Genomic DNA, 21,573 nt, shown 5'->3' with positions numbered 1-21,573 from the left:
TCAATTGACCCAATTCCTTGTTATCTAAGTTATCCTAGACTAGGTCTCTCTTTCTCAAGTAGAGATTAAGTCAAATAGGCATGAACTAATATTTTCATCCATTAATTCTATAATTAAAGCATGAACTAAGCTAAATAATAAATACTCAATCATAAACAAGCACTAAATTAGATACCCATAAGGTTTACACACTAGGGTTGGGTCATAACCCTAGTAAAGGTCTAGCTACTCATAATGGGTTTTGAAGAAAATAAGGAAGAGAAACTAATTAAACTCATAATGGAAGCTAAAAATGATAAAATCTATTGTAAATACACCAAAGCAAAGTAAATATTCCTAAAATAGTAAAGAAATATGGCTATAGCAACTTCAGAGGTTCAAACTTGACCTAATTTTGTGAAACTTGTCTATTTATACAAGGCTGAAAATCTCGGACAAAAATGCCCCTCGGGAGGTTCTGCGGCCGCATAATTCCATGTGCGGTCCGCAAATTTCTTCATCAGGCAAGAGTTGGAGTTTCGCGGCCGCACAATTCTGAACTGCAGCTGCGAGGCATTCTTCTACGGCCGCACATTTCTGGACTGTGGCCGCAAGGCAACTCTTCTGCGGTCCGCAAATTTAGGACTGCGGTGTCAAGTCACTCTTCTGCGGCCGCACAATTCTTGTGCAGTCCGCAATTCACTGAGGCTCTAGACTTGGTCTTTTTGCATATTCTATGATCTTTGACTCTTAGCCTAGTTTTGCGGCTGCACAATTTATGTTTGGTCTGCAATTTGCGCAAATGTTTGCTATATTTTCCTTATTTGTTTGTGGCTACAGATGGAATTCTACGGTACGCAAATATCTTCTCCGGCCGCAAAATTCCTTCTGCGGACCGCACATTTGTGCTTCCGCGGCCTTTATTGCCTTGTGCTTCGGATTAATACTTTTTTAGTCGGGTTTCATCTCGGGAGACCAACTTCCAGCATTCCTGCAATTTTTCATAATTTTATTAGTTTTGGGAAAACAATTCAATGCTTTTAGACTAAAACAAAAGCTAAAAGGCGCTAATAAACAGTCAAAATTCCCACTTATCAACTCCCCCAAACATAAGTCTTTGCTTGTCCTAAAGCAAATAAATTAGTTCCCACCTCCAAATGTTAAGGGTCATTTCAGCGAGTCGAAGGTGAGACATTCACACATCAGTTGGGACCAACAATTATCCACACTACTCATGTATTATCAACAAGGCGACAAGTTGAACATTTATGCACATATAGTTCTAATGTGACATTTCAGCTTCAAGAATTGACTTCACTAATCAAGCACTCTTTCTCTATCATGTAGGTCATGGTGGACTCCAAACTATTCCTCCTCTACTTTCCATTTGCTTAGCTCACTTAAAAAAATTTAGCACTCAATCCAAAGATTTATGAAAGGTTCACTCATCTCTCTCAAGAGAATGTCGCAAGTACTGCTTCAAGTACCATAGGCTTGCCCCTCATGTAGATCGCCACTAATGTAAGCTCACTCGGCTTGAAATCAAGTAGGGCTTCTTTTGGGATATAATGAAGGCTTTTGGATTAGGGTTGGATACAGTATAGGTGAGTGGTTACACCTTTCCTTAAGCACTCCATTTTTTATTTCACGGCTCACACTTTGCCAATTCTTTGAGGCACTTTATTTTCCTTGGGGGACTATAGAGACTTAACATCATTCTTTCTCAATCATTACATTCATTTTCTTTTTCTCCATGTTTGGCATCATTACCTCTCTTTCAATCCCTTCAACTCTTCCACTTATTCACTTTTTTGCATTTTTCTTTTTGTTCTTTTCTTTTCTCTTTTTGTGCCTTGATACCCTTTTCAAGTTCCTCGTATCTCCCCCAAACTTATGTTTTTAGCCATTTATTTCACAAGAGTATTAAGGAAAACTTGGGTGCCAAGAGAAGGTCGCGACCAAACAGTTAAAGGTTTGTAACATGGTTGTCAAATGAGAAAGGCTTGAGGACATTGGTAGGCAATAGAAAACTCAAACAGGCCAAGGAAAGACTACAATCACTTCTCAAGCCAAGAAAAACTTAATATTTCTCCTTAAAATATATTAGGGGCAAGTTCTAGACCTTTCGTATGGGTACTTGGACTAGCAACAAAGCATCTCACCCCTCACGCAACTAGATTGTTAAAGAGGATAGAGTCGAGGTCCCACGACGACCACATTCAAGATTGAAAATCTCTATGTTTCAATTAAACCACTCGATGGTTGCCAAAGTCAATAGAAGAGTCACAAAGTCACTAACTAGAGCTATTTCTTTCTAAAACCTTGTTTCTAACCATAAGCACATACTTAAGTGTGTTGGTACCAATTAAAGCATGTTTGACTCTTCGAGAATGACTTAATTAGGTCTTTTTATTCATTGCTACTACTATTATTACCTAAACATCCAAAATAGACTCATTCCCTTAAGAAGGTTGTCACGACATCCATCGTTGGGACGAGTCAGCCGGTTCACACAATAATAACCTTTGGAAAGAACCGTGGAATTAAGAAAACCAAAGGCTTATTATCTATTAGAACATAAAAATAAGCTACTAAATCAAACAAAGAAGCTACTAACTCAAACTAAGAACTCACAAAGAAACAAAAATAAAGAAGCTAATCAACAAAAACTACTGAATATACATAATGAGAGAAAGAGAGAGAATATACACATAATAAGAAAGAGAAAGAAAATACTATCAAGTTATTACAAGCCAAATGTCTCAGAATGTACCAAATATCATCAAAATAAACTCCACCCCCTAAATAAAGATAAGCAATGTCCCCAATGCTTAACAAAATAAGAGTAAAAGAGGGAAAAGAGTGAAGAAAACTCCCTATAGCTCTTTGGACATCTCTGTGTCCCCAGCAATGTCGCCGCCCTTGGTCTCATCCAACTGAATTTCATCATCCTTAACTCTGGGTGTGACTGGGTTGGTGAACATCTGACGTACTGCCTCGACAGTATCAACAGCATAGTCTGGCTCTTCAGACTGGCCAGCTAGTGCCGGTGCTGTAGGATCTGGGTCTGAAGGGTGTGGGCCGATCAACATGTCAAAGGGGATATCTCCAGCTGCAGCAAGCTTGGTCACCTATCTCCGGAGCTTGTCCACTGACTTCTTTCTGGCCTGGGACTTTCTTATCTTCTTTACTTCTTTTCCCAGCTTTTCGATCACTGACACGTGGTGTACCAAGGTAGCCATGATGGTGTTCTAGTTCTCTACGATCTTCCTCAATGTCTCCTCCACTGTCGGGGAAAACTGAAGTGCTTGAACAGTAAATTGTGCTGCAATAACATTGGATAAGTTAGACAACTTTGTAGTTGCTGTCTGCATCCAGTTGTTGAGGCTCGCCAATGTTTGGGAGACTCACAGCGCAGAAAGTGGAGAAGTAGGCATGGGCACCGACTTCAAAGTCGAAGTGGAAACTGTGGCAGGAGGGGATATGGATGATGGTGGAGGCATAGTTGCGACACTAGAGGAAGGCTCAGTCAAAGTGGATGGAACATCAACTGCCTCCGCAAATACCACAGCTGGCTTATTAGACTAGCATGTAGTGGTAGACGACTGGCCTTTTTCTCTTCGGGTTGTTCACATCTATAAGTGAGTACCATGAGAAAGGCTTCTTCGGCCTCACCTTTGTATCAAAATTCCTTGGTTCCACCCCCGTATCCGTAAGATACTCTGTAATAGTTTTGGGGTACGGGTTGGAAGAGTCAACCTATCGGGCGATCACTGAGATGTTGGCCGACATCATGACACCTGCATTGATAGGGTACTTTTCCATAATAGAGGCAACTAAGACTGTCTGAGGAATCAGCAAGTGAGTCTCATTTTGACTCGGGTCCAGTCTGCTGCACACAAATGATTGCCACTTTTTTGCTTCGAAGCTCAGTGTACTCCGGTGGATAGGAACCCCAACGTTGTTCCATGGTGGTGGTGGTCTTGGTGCTGCTAGAATCTTTGCTAACCAAGGACGAATTGCATCCCCAAGTGCACACTTTTCCAGGTATTCTTTTGGCTCGACATCATAAAAGCCCAAGTATGTGTTCAGTGTGTGCTGGTCAAATCACACTTTGGGGTTTCTCACTTTTGTCACCTTGGTCACCTTTTTAATATGCGCCACATTAGCGTAGAATTCCCGTACAAGGTATTACTTAGCAACTACCACACTCTAGGTAAACCACGTCTACCCTTTGCGTTCTATAAACTGCCTCAACACGACCGGGTTGTACCTCTATAATATGTCAGTAAGAACTGTCGCTCAAGTGTTAGCGACCTCACCGACCACCATGTGCGAAAACTAGTGAAAGCTGCTAGGCTGACGAATCAGTCCTCCCAAATGTCTTTCTTCTTTATTCTTTCAATCCCAATAGTTGTGGCATCTCCCCTCTACCATCATCGGGGATGTTCTGAACTGATGTATATGGTGCCTCAGGGACATGTGTAGTGGATGGCTTAGAAGCCTGACTAGCACTTTTCGAACCCTCGGAAGTATGGTGAGATGAGGATGACTCATCCCTCAATCGAAATCTCTATGACGGCCTGGATTGTACTGCCGGTTGTTCCTGAATTGAGGCTGAGTTTCGCTCTGATACGTCCCTTGACGGGGCGTATGAAATTGTCTCAGAGAGATCTGCACCTCTCCCTCTCCTAGTTGTTGTCTTTTTTCTGATTTCTTACTGTTGGGCACTTGGTAAAGCTCTTTTGCCTCGTCCCCGAAAAGGTTCACCCCTCCCTTTGAAAGTATCGCCTCTGCCTCTAGATCAAACCATTGTCTATATCCAGAAATGGCGATTGTTAGTTGCATTGCAATGGTGAGGCATACACAGGATATAGGCAAAAATACACTAGAACACACAGTGAGGGTCACATGCACAGTATGTTTGCATGGTAAGGATCTGCGATCCGCACAATTTTACTACAACCGCAAATGAAGCCTTGCATACCGCACAACTTAGCATTGCGGCCGCAGCAGTGAAGTGTGGTCCGATCAATTTCACTTGCGGCCTCATCTCAGAAACCCAAAATATGCCAACTCTCTGATGATAGAGCATTGGCTGATGTGCGGCCGCAAGATGATTTCTGTGATCCGCACAATTTGACCTGCGGCCGCACATTTGAGTCACTAAATGTAGACTCTCTGAAGATAATGAAAGGGTTGTTCTGCGGCTGCACGTTTGAGTCACAAAATGTAGACTCTATGAAGATAATGAAAGGGCTGTTCTGCGGCTGCAATAGAAATTCTGCGGTCCGCATAATTTTGATGCGGTCGCAGACCCATTCTTAACTAAAACTGCCATATATTCAACTTTTACGGACCGCACAATTTCAGGTATGGTCGTACAATTCAAAATATACGAACAATCAATTATTTCAATCTAGGGTTTGTCATTTTTGTGAAAATTTTGGCATGGTAATAGCATAAAGGCTTGAAAATATGTTGGCCCAGTCCCCATAGAACATGTACTCATTAAACCGCTATTGATTTACCCCCACATGAATGCACAATTGAATTCTATTGACAAATGGCCTAAAAATAATTAAAAATCTATAAATTAAACTGAAAATTGAAAAAATCTAACTAGGAATTTAAGCATACCAGATGTGAATGAGTGCAAGGGATGAGTGATCACAATTGTTGGACGTGTGGGCAGATGATTTACTTGGAAATTTTAATATGTGCATGTTTTGTGCCTAGAGAGGGAAAAATATAATAGTCGTCCCTAGACTTCTATTTATAGTACATGGTTTTTCCAAAGGCAATAGAGGCGAGTGCGTTTGCACAATTTCATGTGCGGTCTGCAATCTGTTACCTGAGGCTTCAATTATGGTTCTTCATCTGCGGTCCGCAAAAATTCTACGTGCGGCCGCAGATTTCCTCTTTTGGTCACACATTGATCTTTTCTCTAACAGACTAACTTCAGAGAGTTTGCATTTTGCATCCTTCATTTGTTATGCGGCTGCATTGCTATTTTGCTACAACACTCCAAATTAATTGTGTCCACACTTCTTTCAATACTTAGCCTCATTTTTGTCCACAGTCCCTGTAAGTCACACTCAGCCTTGCAACATACTTCAAATCAAGTTAGCAAAAAACATAACACCTAACTGCAAAATAAAAAAATAGACGAAAGGAATAGAAACATGGGTTACTTCCCAAGAAAGCGCCTGATTTAACGTCGTGGCAGGACGCAGAATACCATCAATTGAAATGAATGACCGCCACGACGTGGCCATCTCCAATGTTTCACATATAGTGCTTCACCCGGTGACCGGTGACTTAGAATACCTCATTGTTTTTGTTCTTAAAGTTCAATTCACCAAAAGGCGTCACTCTAATAATTTCGAAAGGATCACTCCATTTAGGCTTTAACTTCCTGGGAAACATCCTCAACGTTGAGTTAAACAACAACACAAGATCGCCCACCTTGAACTCTTTGTTCCAAATGTATTTGTCATGAAGATATTTCATCTTTTCTTTGTACAAGGATGAACTTGCATAAGCATGGTACCAGAACTCGTCCAATTCATTCAAATGTGCAACCCTCAAGTTAGCGGCTACATCCCAATCATGATTCAACTTCTTTAAATCCTACATGGCCTTGTGCTCTAGTTCCACCGGAAGATGACAAGCTTTTCCGAACACCAAACGGTATGTCGACATTCTGATAGGTGTTTTGTAAGTCGTCCGATAAGCCCATAATGCATCATCAAGCTTCTTGGACCAATCCGTCCGGTTAATATTCACTGTTTTGGATAAAATACTCTTTATCTCCCAGTTGGAGACTTCCACTAGACCGCTAGATTGTGGATGATAGAGAGTCATGACTTTATGAGTAACACCATACTTGCTAAGTAAAGTGTCGAAAGCCTGTTGCAAAAATGTGACCCTCTATCGCTTATAATAGCCAGGGGAGTACCAAACCTTGTGAAAATATTCTTCTTCAAAAACGCCACCACACGTCTCGCTTGATTGCTAGGTAAATCAACGGCCTCTATCCATATGTACATATAATACACTGCGACCAAGATGTAGGTATTTTCAGATGAACTCCTAAAAGGACCCATGAATTTATACCCCACACATCGAAAATATCAATCTCCAAGATGGTGGTGAGGAGAATTGCATTTTTCTTTGAGATTCCACTGGCCCTTTGACATTCATCACATCTTCTCACTAAATCACTTGCGTCCTTGTAAAAAGTGGGCCAATAGAAACCGCAACTTAGTACTTTGGCCGCCATTCATGCTCCACCATGGTGACCACCATATGGCGAAGAATGACAAGCCTCAAGAATTTTACCTTTCTCTTCTTCCGGTGCACATATTCTAATCACCCCATCCGTACAAATCCGAAAAAGTATGGTTCATCCCAATAATAATCTTGACAATCTCGTTTGAGCTTCTTCCTTTGGTTTGAAGAGAACTCATCCTGGATGATTCCACACACAAGGAAATTTGCTAGATCCGCAAACCATTGCACCTCTTTCATTGAGATAGCCAAAAGTTTCTCATCGAGGAAGGAGTCATTGATTTCAAGGCCATCATGGGGCCTCCCCTCCTCCTCCAAAAGAGACAAGTGGTCCGCCACTTGATTTTCACTCCCTTTTCTATCTTGGATTTCAATATCAAACTCTTGCAACAAAAATACCCATCTCATGAACCGAGCTTTGGAATCTTTCTTACTTATAAGATAACGAAGTGCCACATGATCTGTGTGGACAATGACCTTTGCACCTATCATGTACGGGCGAAATTTTTCAATTGCAAACACAATGGCAATGAGCTATTTCTCCGTAACGGTGTAGTTGATTTGGGAACCATTCATGGTCTTACTAGCATAGTAGATCGGATGAAAAATCTTGTTGATGCATTGTCCCAAAATAGCCCCAACCGCTACGTCACTTGCATCATACATGAGTTCAAAATGGACACTCCAATTTGGAGCGGTGATAATGGGAGTAGTTATCAACTTGAACTTTAACAATTCAAAGGCGCTCATGCAATCATCATTGAAGTTAAACTTAGAATATCTCTCAAGAAGCTTGCACAACGGGTTCACCACCTTAGAGAAATCTTTGATGAAACGCTGGTAAAACCCCGTGTTGCCTAATAAACTCCGCACACCCTTCACTGAAGCTAGAGGTGGAAGTTTAGAAATCACCTCAATCTTTTCCTTATCAACTTCAATTCCATTCTTTGATATTTTGTGGCCAAGGACAATGCCTTCCTCGACCATGAAATGACACTTCTCCCAGTTGAGCACCAAATTTGTTTCTTCACATCTTGCCAAGACTTTATCTAAATTTACAAGATAATCATCAAAAGAATATACAACCACCGAGAAGTCAACCATGAAAACTTCAAGGTAGTCCTCCACCATGTCCGTGAAGATAGCCATCATACACCTTTGAAAAGTTGTCGGTGCATTGCACAAACCAAATAGAATTCACTTGAAGGTGAAAGTACCATAGGAACATGTAAAGGTTGTTTACTCTTGGTATTTAGAAGAAATAAGGATTTGGTTGTAGCCCGAATACCCATTAAGAAAGCAATAGAATGCACATCCGGCCAATCTATCAAGCATTTGATCTAAGAAAGGAAATAGGAAATGATCCTTCCTTGTGACTTTGTTAAGCTTGCGATAGTCCATACACACTCTCCAACTGATCACCATTCTTGTAGGAATCAACTCATTCTTGTCATTGGTGACCACCGTCATGCCCCCTTCTTCGGGACACATTGAACCGAAGAAGTCCATGAACTATCGGAAATGGGGTAGACAACCCCGACATCCAACCACTTGATAATCTCCTTTTTGACAACTTCCTGCATAACCTCATTGATTGTCCATTAATGTTCAATAGATGGTTTGGCGCCTTCATCCAAGTTGATCTTATGCATGTAAAATACGTCGCTTATCCCCCGAATATCCGCCAATGTCCACCCAATAGTCTTCTTCTTTATATGTAGCACTGCCAATATAGAATCTATATGCACGTTAGTCAAACAAGAGGAAAAAATAACCGGTAAAGTAAAATAAGGTCCAAGAAATTCATACCGAAGATATGGAGGCAAGGGCTTCAACTCCAAGGTAGGAGGCTCTTCGATGGAAGGCTTTGTAGGAAGAGTTGTCCTATTGTCAAGATCCAAAGATAGTTTCTGGAGTGCATAATTGTACGACCTTGTTCCTTACAGAGAGTTCACATATTCCATGAAGCCATCCATCTCGTCATCATCAAAGTTGAGCAAGTCGGCCTCCAACATGTCACCAAAATTGATCGTGGAACTTGTATTATCAACAATAACATCGGTCATCAAGTCCACAAAAGAACACACCTCGTTGCTATTTGGTTTCCGTATGTACTTATACACATGGAATACCACTTTTTCATCACCCACCCGGAATATAAGTTATCCGGCTTCAATATCACAAAGAGCCTTTCCTGTATCAAGGAAAGGTCTTACAAGAATAATCGACACCTCATAATGAACTTCACAATCTAGAATGACAAAATCCGCCAGATTAATGAATTTATCAACACGAACCAAGACATCTTTAATCACTCTCAAAGGTCTCTTCATGGTCCGATCATCCATTTTCAATCTCATAGAGGTGGGTCTTAAATTCTCAATTCCCAAGGTTTTGAAAACCAAATAGGGCATCAAATTGATACTTGCCCGAAGATCACAAAGTGCTTTAGAAAACTCGGCACTTCCAATTGTACAAGGAATCATGAAAATACCGGGATCTTCCAGCTTAGGAGCAATTGAATGCACAATTTCACTCATTTGCTTTGATAGTTTCAAAATTCATTGACCGCTTCTTTGTCACAAGATCCTTTATAAACTTTGCATAACCAGGCATTTGTTTGAAAGCTTCAACTAATGGCACATTGATTGAGAGACTCTTCATTATTTGAATGAACTTTTTGAATTGATTTTCGCCATTTTGTTTGGCAAGTATTTGAGGATATGGAGGTGGAGGCTTAGGAAATGGTGACTTAGCCTTTTGCACTACCGGTCCGGTATGTCAATAATGTGATTCCTATACAGATTTACATCCTCTTGAGTCTCTTCCACATTATCATCAATATCAAACCAAACTTCATCATTTGATTGCACCACATTGTTCGGGACCTCTTCTTCTTGTACCACTTGCTCATCATCCACAAGTTTCTTTTGACTTGAGGTGGGTGTATTCCCACCTCTTTCAATTCTTTTAGTAACGGCCATGACATGCCCCATGTTGTTTCCACCCTTTGGGTTTACCACAGTGTCACTTGGTAGTGCCCCTTTAGAACGAGAATTTAGAGCTTGAGAGGTTGCCCCATTTGAATTTCTAAGTTTCAGATCGATGTGTTGTGTGAAGCAAGTTGGGCATCTGAATCGGTATTCTTCTCCACCATTTTCTTGAACATGTTTTCAATACGCCCCATCTCATTGTTGGAAGAACTAGGGCCATGGGAAGGATAAGGAGGCGGGTTACTTGGTTGTTGATACATCGGGGGCCTTTGAAAACCCAACCCCCGATTGCCTTGATTATTGTTCATACTCCTTGATTGTTACCCCCCCCCCCCACACACACACAAAATTTACTTAATTATTGCCACTCTGATTTCCTTGATTTTTTTCACCATTCCAGTTGCTTTGGTTGTTAGAATTCCAATTGCCTTGATTGTTTTGAGGTCGCCATTATTGTTGGTTTGGGCCTTGGAAGTTGTTTCGTGCCCTTTAAAGTTGTTCACATATTTCATCTCCTCTTCTTGTTCATTGTAAGAAACATCTTGATCAAAACCACTATTCTCTTGCACATAATTCTCCACTCTATATTGCACTTGTGGACCCTTGGTCCTTCTTTTGTTCACCATCATATTCACTCCCTCCATGGCATTGACTTGCTTAGGATTTTGCACTTGTTGTAGTTGAGCCTTTGCTAATTGATTCATGGTGGAATTCAATTCGCCGATGGCTTACCCATGGTCATGCAACTCTTTGTGAAGGTGGATCACCTTGTGGAACATTAGCCCGAGATTTCCATGCCGGTGATGTTTCCGCCATTTCATCTAAAATCTCACATGCCTCTGCATAAGGCGTAGTCATGAAGTTCCCACCGGCAAGTTGATTCACTATATATTGGTTGGTTGTGTTGATCCCATGATAGAAAGTTTGTTGAATCATATTCTCCATCATATCGTCGTTGGGACATTCCTTAACCATTGTTCTATAGCATTCCCATATCTCGTGTAGTGGTTCATTTGGCTCTTACTTGAATGCCAAAATCTCATCCCGAAGTGTAGCCATGTGTCCCGGAAAGAAGAACTTAGAAATAAACTTTTCCGCCAACTCATCTCAAGTGTGAATGGAATGGTTCGGTAAACGTTCCAACCAATTTAAAGCTTTCCTTTGTAAAGAGAAGGGAAAAAGCCTTAGCCTCAATGCATCCTTGGAGAAATTTGTTTGTTTGCTCCCCCAACAAGTGTCCACAAACCCCTTCAAATGTTTGTATGCATTTTAACTTGGAGCATCGGTGAACAAACCTCGTTGCTCTAGCAAAGTGAGTATCACATTGGTGATTTGAAAGTTGGCCACCATAATATGGGGAGGGACTGTTGTACTAGCATATCCTTCATTGGGTAACACCTGCTGTGGAGCCGCTCGTGGTGGAGGTGGGGGTGGAGAGGGGACATTATCATGAGGCACTCGTCCTCTTCTATTGACTTGCGGTTCAAGAGAAACCTCATCAATTTGCTCATCCTCGACGTCCACATCCCCCAAAGCAATATTTTCAAGCTCATTGTTTGTCATGGTTGTACCTAGGATTTCTCAAACAAGTTAGTAACACAGAAGGAAAAGAAGATATTCCAAAAGCACACCCAGATATATAACTAACACCATTTTTAACTCTATGGCAATGGCGCCAAAAATTGATCACGTCCAAAGAACACCTCAAAAGAGGTATGAAACGGTCATATGCAATAATAGAAACTCCACAAAAAGTCGGGGGCGAATCCATAGGGAGCTAAGATGGGAGTTAGGGGTATGTATGAGTTGAGCAATTGGATTTTCTAGATTGCACTTCCACACAAATATATGTTTTCTATTTCTAATTTTACTCTAATGATTGCAAAATAAAGGAAGGCGACTAGAGAAAATTATTTTAAAGGTTTTTCCAAATGGATAAAGAGCCTAGGGCTGTGACCATGACCTAGGTATTTTCCTAATGAGATAAACATTTTAATGCTTGTTTCTTTGATTGGGGTGTATTATAGCTATCAACTCTAATTTACCCACTCAATACCTCTCAACCAGAGAGTGGTTTTGCCCAATTTGGCTTTCTCAAAACCAAATGGGTATCACCCAAAACATTTGATAAGAGCTCAATTCAGGTTATTACTATTTCTAGGTTGAACCCTTTAATTGGGTTAATCAATCTCTCAATTGACCTAATTCCTTGTTAGCTAAGTTATCCGAGACTAGGTCTTTCTTTCTCAAGTAGAGACTGAGTCAAATAGGCATGAACTAATATTTGCAACCATTAATTCTACAATTAAATCATGAAGTAAACTAAATAATAAATACCCAATCATAAACAAGCACTAAATTAGATACTCATAGGGTTTACACACTAGGGTTGGGTCACAACCCTAGTAAAAGTCTAGCTACTCATAATTGGTTTTGAAGAAAATAAGGAAGAAAAACTAATTAAATTCATAATGGAAGCTGAAAATGATTAAATCTATTGTAAATACTCCAAAGCAAAGTAAAACTTCCTAAAATAGTAAAAACAATGGCTACAACAACTTCAGAGGTTCAAACTTGACCTAATTATTTGAAACTCGTCTATTTATACAAGGCTGAAAATCTCGAACAAAAATGCCCCTCAGGAGGTTCTGCGGCCACACAATTTTATGTGCGGTATGCAGATTTCTTCATCTGGCAGGAGCTGGAGTTCTACGGCCGTGAGGCATTCTTCTGCGGGCACACATTTCTAGACTACGGCCACAAGGCAAGTCTTCTGCGGTCCGCAGATTTAGGACTGCAACTGCACAATTCTTGTGCGGTCCGCAATTCACTGAGGCACTGGACTTGGTCTTTTTGCATACTTTCTGATCTTTGACTCTTACCTAGCTTTACGGCCGCACAATTCATGTGCGGTCTGCAATTTGCGCAAATGTCTGCTGTATTTTCCTTCTTTGTTTGCTGTCGCAGATGGAATTATACGGTCCGTAATTTCTTCTGCGAGCTACACATTTGTGCTTCCGCGGCCTTTATTGCTTTGTGCTTCGGACAACTCCTTTTTGAGTTGCGTTTCATCTCGGGAGACCAACTTCCAGCATTCTTGCAATTTTGCATAATTTTATTAGTTTTGGGAACACAATTCAATATTTTTAGCCTGAAATAAAAGCTAAAAGGCGCTAATAAGCAGTCAAAATATTCACTTATCATGAGCTACCCATTCCTCAAGCTATTCTGGTGGCTTCTATTATGGCCGGGTACCCGATCAAATCAATATGGGTGCCCTAATGTTGGTCAATATCTCCCTTGTGGCACATCAGGGTAACACCTATTACCCCTACCCCAGCACTATTACGAAGTATCTTACAGATGCCGAGTTGGAGTCCAGGCAATTTGACACCAAGGTCAAGCCGACAGGGCCATTTGAGTGGTACAAGCTGCAGGATCCTAGGAACCCGAAGAAGAGTGCTCAACCTTCTACTACTGTTGGCCAGTCTGATGAGCCGGTAGTGGTAGTTTCTGTTCTTTCTGATATTCCATCCACATCATATGAGCCTTCTACCAGTGCAGCAGCTGCTATACCCGAGCCACCATCCTCAGCTCCTCCTACAACTCCTACTACAGTGCTTATCCGAGCTCCGAGGTCGATACCCATGCCTACAAGTCCATTATATGCTTTGCGAGTCTCCCACACACTGGCGAGTCTTAACAACTGGATGCAGGCAGCTACTTTAAAGCTGTTTGAGATCTCCAGTATTATTGTAAGACAGACATCTACACGGGAACCCATGTACCCCTCTGACATTAATGAGAAACTTAGCAAAATCTTGGACAACCAAAAGGTCATCATGGATACATTTGTACAACATGGTGTTATGATTTAGCGATTGACCAAGCAAGTGAAGAAAATAAGGAAGTCATAAGCCAGCAAGTAGTGAGTTGATTAGCTTCGAGCTGAGGTAACCCGGAGAGCTGAGGCTGGAGATTTGCCATTTGACATGTTACTTGACCCCTCCCAGCCCCACCCAGTTCCATCTTCGCAGGATGCTCCTGCTGCTCAGATTGAGAAGTCGTGCCTTGCTGCCGACATTGTTGAGGTGGTGCATGCGATGTTCACTTCGCCGGCCACGCCCATACTTGATGATGCTATTCAGTTGGCTTAGCCAGGTGGGACTGATGTTGCTAGTGATACAGTGATGACTAAGGACACTTAGGGAGATCATTCGCCCTCTCTACTTTTTGCTCTTATTTTGTTAAGCATTATGGATAATGCTTATTTTTATTCGGAGGAGGAGGGTAGAGCATACTTTATATATTTGATACATTTGGCTACTTTGGAATGTAATAATTGGATGATGCTACGTCATTTTTATTTATCTTTAGGAGTTGTTACTTTCATTAGCTTCCTTAGTTATTTAACTTCAATTGTGTTTGTGTTAGTAGCTTTTATGTTTCTTAGTTGTGTTGATAATAAGCCTTTGATTTTTGTAATGCCACGGTTCTTTCCAAAGGCGGTCTGTTGTGTGAACTAGGTGACTCTTCTCGAGGATAGATGAATGGTGTGATAACTTTCTTAAGGGAATGAGTCCGTTCTATGTTTAGGTAATAATAGTAGTAAGTAGTAATGAATAAAAGCCCTCATTAAGTCATTCTCTGAAAAGAGTTATTCATACTTCATTTGGCACCAACACACCTAACTGCATGCTTATGGTTTGAAATAAGGTTTTTGGAAGAAAATAGCTTTAGTTAGTGGCTTTGAGGTTTTTTAGTTGACTTTGATAATCATTTAGTGGATGATTGGACCATAGTGATGTTTAACTTGACTGTGATCGTTGTGGGTTTTAGACTCTATCATCTTTTACGGCCTATTTGCGTGAGAGGCGAGGTAACGTTTTGTTTCTAGTCCAAGTACTTGAGAGGATAGTCTGGAACTTGCCCTGAATGTATTTCAAGGCTAAATTCTATGTTTGCTTGGTTTGGACGATGATTGTAGGCTTTCCTTGGTCCATTTAAGCTTTCTTTTGCCACCCTATGTTTGCTATCCCTAGTCAACCCCTTCGAGCCTTTAGCCTTTCTCTGTTGGTAACCATGCTATAAGCCTTTACCCATTTTGATCATGATCCTCTCTTAGAACCCGAACCTTCCTTAACACTCATATGTAATAAGTGGCTCTATGCATAAGTTTGGGAGGAAAGTTGAGGGATCTAAAAGAGGTATCAAGGCACCAAAACGAGAGAAAAGAAATGATCTCCATGAAAAGAGAAGGCAAGAAAAGAAAGAACCAAAAGAAAATGCCAAAAATAAAATAAAAAGGTAAATTGATGAAAGAAAAAAGATGAAATTATCTCTAGTATGAGCATCAAGGGAGAAAAAGAATTAAATGAACAATAAAGAGTGATGGCAAGTCTCTCTAGCCCTCAAGAAAAAGAAATGTCTCTAAGGGTTTGGTAAATGTGAGCCAAGAAATGAAAAGTGGAGTGCTTAAGGAAAAGTGTAATCACTTATCCCATATGTTATCCTATCCCAATCCAAAAGCCTTCATTATAACCCGAAAGAAGTCCTACTTAATTTTGAATCGAGTGAGCTTATATTAGTGGGGATGTACATGAGGGGCAAGCCTATGGTACTTGAAGCTTTACTTGTGACAATCCTTTGTGAGAGAAGAGTGAATCCTTTATTGCTCTAGAAATCGAGTGTTAATTCTTTAAGTGAGCATGGAAAATGGAAGGTAGAGGAGGAGAGTTTGGAGTCCACCATGATTTATCTGATAGAACAAGAGTCCTTGAAGAGTGAAGTCAATTCTTGAAGTTCAAATGTCACACTAATGTTATATGCACGTAACATATGTTTTATTTCCTTGTTGAAAATGCATGAGTATTGTGGGTAATTGTTGGTCCCAACTGACTATGAATGACTTACAATTGACTCTTTGAAATGACCTTTCACTTAGAGCAAGTAGGAACTAATCTATTTGCTTGAGGACAAGCAAAGACTTAAGTTTGGGGGAGTTGATAAATGTGGATTTTAACCACTTATTAGTACCCTCTTACTTTAGTTTTATTCCGAAAATAGTGATTTTTGCTACTAAATCTAATGAAATCGTGTGAATTGCAGGCATGTTGGATTATTAGAGCTTAACAAAGAACTCTAACTCAAAAAGGAGTATTCCATCTCAACAACCCAAAAAGGAAAAATACAAACATAAGTACGGTTAGCAGAAGTAATTCTACGACCGAAGATGTTTATGTTGTCCGTAAAAATAGAAGTGCAACCGCAAATGAAGTGCTGAAGCCTCTAAGGAGTTTGTTAGAAGCACGGTCCGAATACCAAATTGTGCGTCCGTAAAAGCTGGTCGCACTGACAAAGTTTGACAAGTTCAGAGAAGGTGCAAAAGACCAAGTGTGAAGCCTTTTGAAAATGCGGTCCCCGGCCAAATTGTACGACCGTAGAAGCTGAAATGTAGCCGTAGAGATAACTGTGCGGCCGTAGAGTTCCTCCTATTGCAAGAGAAGAAGAAAAGTGCGGTCCGCATATGAAATTGTGCGGCCGTAGAGTTCCTCCCATTGCAAGAGAAGAAGAAAAGTGTGGTCCGCATATGAAATTGTGCGGCCGCAGAACCTCCCAAAGGGTATTTTTGTCAGCGAATTTCTGGACACTATAAATAGATGGAAAACACTTTTTCGGGGCAAGTTTTGTATTCCTAACAGCCGTAGCGGTTATATTTTAGCTTTTTGGGAAAGTTGTGATAAAAATTAGAGAAGACCCATTAATTTTACTCTTTAATTCTAGTTTTGTGTCTTCAATTACTTCTTCTCTTTGTTTTTCTATGTCAATTATCAAGAGTAGCTAGATTTTATCTAGGGTTGTGACCCAACCCTAGTATGTAAATCTTATGGGTTATTAATACTAATATTTGTTTATGATTGGGTATTGGTTATTTAGCTTTATTTATGCATTTTATCTTAAATTAATGGTTGCAAATATTGATTCACGCCTATTTGACTTAGTTCCTACTTGAGATAGAGGAACATAGTCTAGAAAAACTTGGCTAATAAGAAATTGAGCTAGTTAAGATTTTTGACTTGTTTGATTAAAGGGTTTGAACTAGAGATGGAGAAAACCTTACTTAGACTGATATCAATTGCTTAGATTGATACCCAATTGGACTTGAGAATGCCAATTTGGCAGAGGCGCTCTATGACTGAGAGCTATTGAGTGGGTACTTGCGAATTGAGAGTCATAATGCACTCTAATCTACCAAACAAGCATTAACTTAATATACCCATTAAGTTTACACCTAGGTGAAAGTTACATCCCTAGGATATTCCTCAATTGATAAAAAACTAATAAAACCAATTTACTCTCTAGTTGCTTTTACTTGGTCTAATTTCTTAGTGTTAAGTTAGATAACAATCACCCTCTTGTTTGGAAATACAATTTAGCTATTTCACATTCTCTCTTCAAGTATTTACCTTAATATCGATTGTAAACTCTCTCCCCCCGACTCACGTTGGGTATTATAATTACAACGACTATTTCCTACTTATTATTGAGTGTGGATTGGACATGATCAGGGGGAACTTAGATTATATTTTATAGACTTAGGTTCTTCTATTTTTGTTTCTACAGCAGCTAGGGAGGTATGATTTATAGGAAGGGACTTAGCTTTGAATCTGGTGACCATTTGATGGTTTTGAGCAGTGGTTTCAGGTTCAACTTGAACCATGTTTTCTACTGGATGTACTTCATCTTGGGCATTGAAGAAGTGTGACAAGTCCACTTCTAACTACAATCCTCTTAGATCTGTCACTGTGAACTGTATAGGCATTTCATCTGAGTGAGAAGCCTCCAAGTGCAATTCATCAGTGTTTGAGTTTTGTATTTCTACAGAAGGATCATTAACAATGTTTATGACCTCCACAACCTCATCATGATCAGACTCAACAATATTATTGTGATCAACAGTTGGAACAATAGTTTGAGCAGCAACACCATCATTTTCATCAGCAACATCAGCATATTGTTCAACAGTTTGATCATTTGCAACATCATCTGCAGTAGCATTATAATCAGCTCCCAACACTTCCCCTCCAACTATAGGATTTGATGAATCAGACTTAGCCTGTGATTCTGAGAAAAATTCAAAAACTATGATGACTATAGTCATTTGATGCACTGTTAGTCTTGTTTTCCTGCACATAGGGAAGTGTTAGTTCATCAAAGATAACATATCTTGATACAAAGACCTTCCTTATGGATGGATGATAAATCTTATACCTTTTATGCAAAAACACACATGGATATGACTTGGGTGAGAACTTGTGTTTTTCTTTTAAGTAAGGGAAACACATGCACCCAAACACTTCCAAACTATTGTAATCAGGGTGTGAACTATGTAATTTATGAACTAGTGTTTCCTTTTTAAGCATAGATGATGGAAACCTGTTTATCAAGAATACTGTTGTGAGAAATGCTTCAATCCATAGATAAAGAGGTAACTTAGCATGTAGAAGTAGTGTAAATCTAGTTTTCACTACATGTCTATGCTTCCGTTCTACAATTCCATTTTGCCCAAGGGTGTGAGGGACAAGAAATATGTCTTACAATGCCACAACTATCTAAGTAATTAACAAATTCAAAACTTGAAAATTCACCATCTTCGCCACCTTGAAAGATCTTGATATTCTTTGAAAACTATTTCTCAACCATTTTGTGAAATTTGACAAATGTTTCAAAGAAATCAGATTTTCTTTTTATAGGATACAACCATGTATATCTAATGTGATCCTCAACAAATAAAGCATAATATTTAATATGTTGGGAGGATTCAACGGGAACAGGACCCCACAAGTCACAGTGAATTTTTAATAAATGTTCATTCTCAACTTTATTTCTCAACTTGAATGGTAGTTTACAACCTTTTCCCATTTGACAACTAACATAAATTGTAGGATTTCTATTCCATTATATGATACTGATACACTTATTGTTACTATGTACTTTGAAGGACCTAAAATTTAGATGCACAAGTCTTGGCATGCCAAATAACACTAGTGCTCCTCCTTATCTGTGTTGAACTCAAAGCAAGTAGGTTGTCCACCTTCAAGGCATATATCTCTTCTCTTTAGTACCTCTGGCCATCTGTTTCCTTGTCCTCTTGTCCTTTACAACAAAAGATGATTCATCAAACTCAGTGTAGCAGCAATTATCTCTAGTAATTTTACTTACTGATAACAAATTCTTTTTGAGTTTAGGGACTACTAGAACTTCACTCATCCTTACACCAGAAATTGTTCTTTTTCCAATATGTGTGATATCTAGTTCTTGTCCATTTCCTAATACAATTATATTATTCCCACTATAAGGTTTAAGGTTGGATAAGTTACCTATATTATTGGTCATGTGAGTTCTTACCCCATAATCCATATAGTGAGCATTATCTCCACCATTTTGACTATCCACATTGAATGTAGCAAGGGCCTGTGGAAGATCTTCTGGTGCTTGATCAGAAAAGTCTCACATGTAAAAGCACTTTATTGCAGTATGATTATTCCTGCCATATATCTGGCATGCTGATGATCCTAAGCTTTTTTGTCCCTTAGTAGCACTTTTAGATCCTTGAGAGTTGTGATTGTTGTTCTGACCAGCAGGCCTGAAGCCTCTACCCCTTGACCTGTAGTTTATGTTACCTCTCTTGTTTGAGAAGTTTCCTATATCTTTGTTGTTGTATGTCCTTTTTGCAGCAAATGTCATATTATGATTCATTTGTTGTGAATCGTCTCCTTCATCCTTTCTGAGATTAAAGCCGCTTAGGTAAGTGACCAACTGACTCATAGTTGGATAAGGTTCTTTGCCAAGGATTACAGTCCTAAACATTTTGTATTTAGTACCCAAACCTCTAGCAAAGTTAATTACCTTACTATCATCATCGACATGCTTGTGTATGGCAGCCAAGCCATCGTAAATGCCTTTGAATTCCTTCAAATACTCATCAATGGTTCTACTTCCAAGCTTGATAGTTTGAAGTTGTTGCTTCGATCGGAATTTTTCGTCCTTTGTTGCATGCACATATGTTTTTTTCCAGGCATTCTCACATTTGTGTAGCAGTTGTGTATCCCACAATGAGATACATACTTTTTTCTGACACTATTTCATATATCCAACTCTTTAACAAAACATCTTTTCAGCCTAGTCATCAGCAATATCAGCCTTTTTGTTACTGCTTTTGTTAACTCCTTTACCACTGTCCTTATAACTGCTTTCATTGGTACCTTATACATTTATAATTTCTGGCTTTCCCTCAATGAGGTAGTTCAACCACATTAATTGGATAAACTGCATCAATTATGTTCTCCATATCAGATAGTTAGAAGGCTTCAACTTCACAGGACATGAAGCAATGAGATGATGAAGGGAGGTTGTTGAAAAGGTGTTGGAAGCCATATGAGCAGGATTATTATTGTGTAGCAAAAACTAAATTTGGGCAGCAGAATTAGCTTCAAAGAAGCTCTAAGAACAGGAGAAAATATGGAACAAAGAGAATATCGAGAAGGCAGTATTTTATTATATAAAGCAGTTACATGACCCTATCTCTTTATACAAGGTATTTATCATATATTTAGGCTATACAACACAGAGTAGAACTCTTCTAGGATGACTAATACAAGGGTCCGCCTAATTCTAATAAACTTATACTCGGTGATTGGATAGTTAACAAGTTTGTTAACCTGATCATTATCTTCAACAATAGAGACTTGAATCCATCACCTTTGTTTGCTTTGATTCTATATTGAAGTATGTAACAATATCATTTAACAGCTTAATCTGTTAAAAAATATACATTCATTTATTTCATTATATCCTTTAATAAATGAACTTTAATAATAATCATATACAAATTAACAAGCATACTTCATAGGTTTTGCTATCTGGAAATTCATTGAGATATGTGTGACGATTTGATAGGTCGTTTTGAGTATTAGCCCTTATTTTAATGATTTGAGAACTTTCTTAGCTTCATTTGATGTTTCTTGATTTGCGTGTATGGTCCATATCGCTTTTAAAAAAGCTATTGTGTGAAATTTTAAGAAAATAAAGATTTTAACTAAAATAAGGCTAGAGTTAACCAATGTCAATATTTTGGATAAACGATCCCGAATCGGTATTATGATGATTCCGGTAGGTTCGTATTGAAATTTTAGGTTTGGTCATGTGCTTAGAATTGAAATCGGAGGTCCCTAGGTTGATTTGACTTGTTTTGTCAAAAGTTAGCAATTTGAATCTTTGAAAATTTTCTAGGTTTGACCGTAGGATG

General features: G+C 39.4%; 1 protein-coding gene across 1 annotated transcript; it reads right to left on the bottom strand.

Annotated features, from left to right (window-relative positions):
* Window positions 1–19,361: 19,361 nt before the first annotated feature.
* LOC142171856 (uncharacterized) lies at window positions 19,362–20,539 on the bottom strand. Its single transcript, XM_075235561.1, has 3 exons — window positions 20,501–20,539; window positions 19,949–20,405; window positions 19,362–19,759 (listed from the first exon to the last, which is right to left on the bottom strand). Exons 1-3 carry the CDS (start codon window positions 20,537–20,539, stop codon window positions 19,362–19,364), a joined length of 894 nt encoding a protein of 297 aa, XP_075091662.1.
* Window positions 20,540–21,573: the final 1,034 nt, after the last annotated feature.

This window comes from Nicotiana tabacum, chromosome 17 (genome assembly GCF_000715075.1).
Source record: "Nicotiana tabacum cultivar K326 chromosome 17, ASM71507v2, whole genome shotgun sequence".
In the NCBI taxonomy this organism is placed as follows: Eukaryota; Viridiplantae; Streptophyta; class Magnoliopsida; order Solanales; family Solanaceae; genus Nicotiana; species Nicotiana tabacum.
This window is presented reverse-complemented; position numbering and strand designations above follow the sequence as displayed.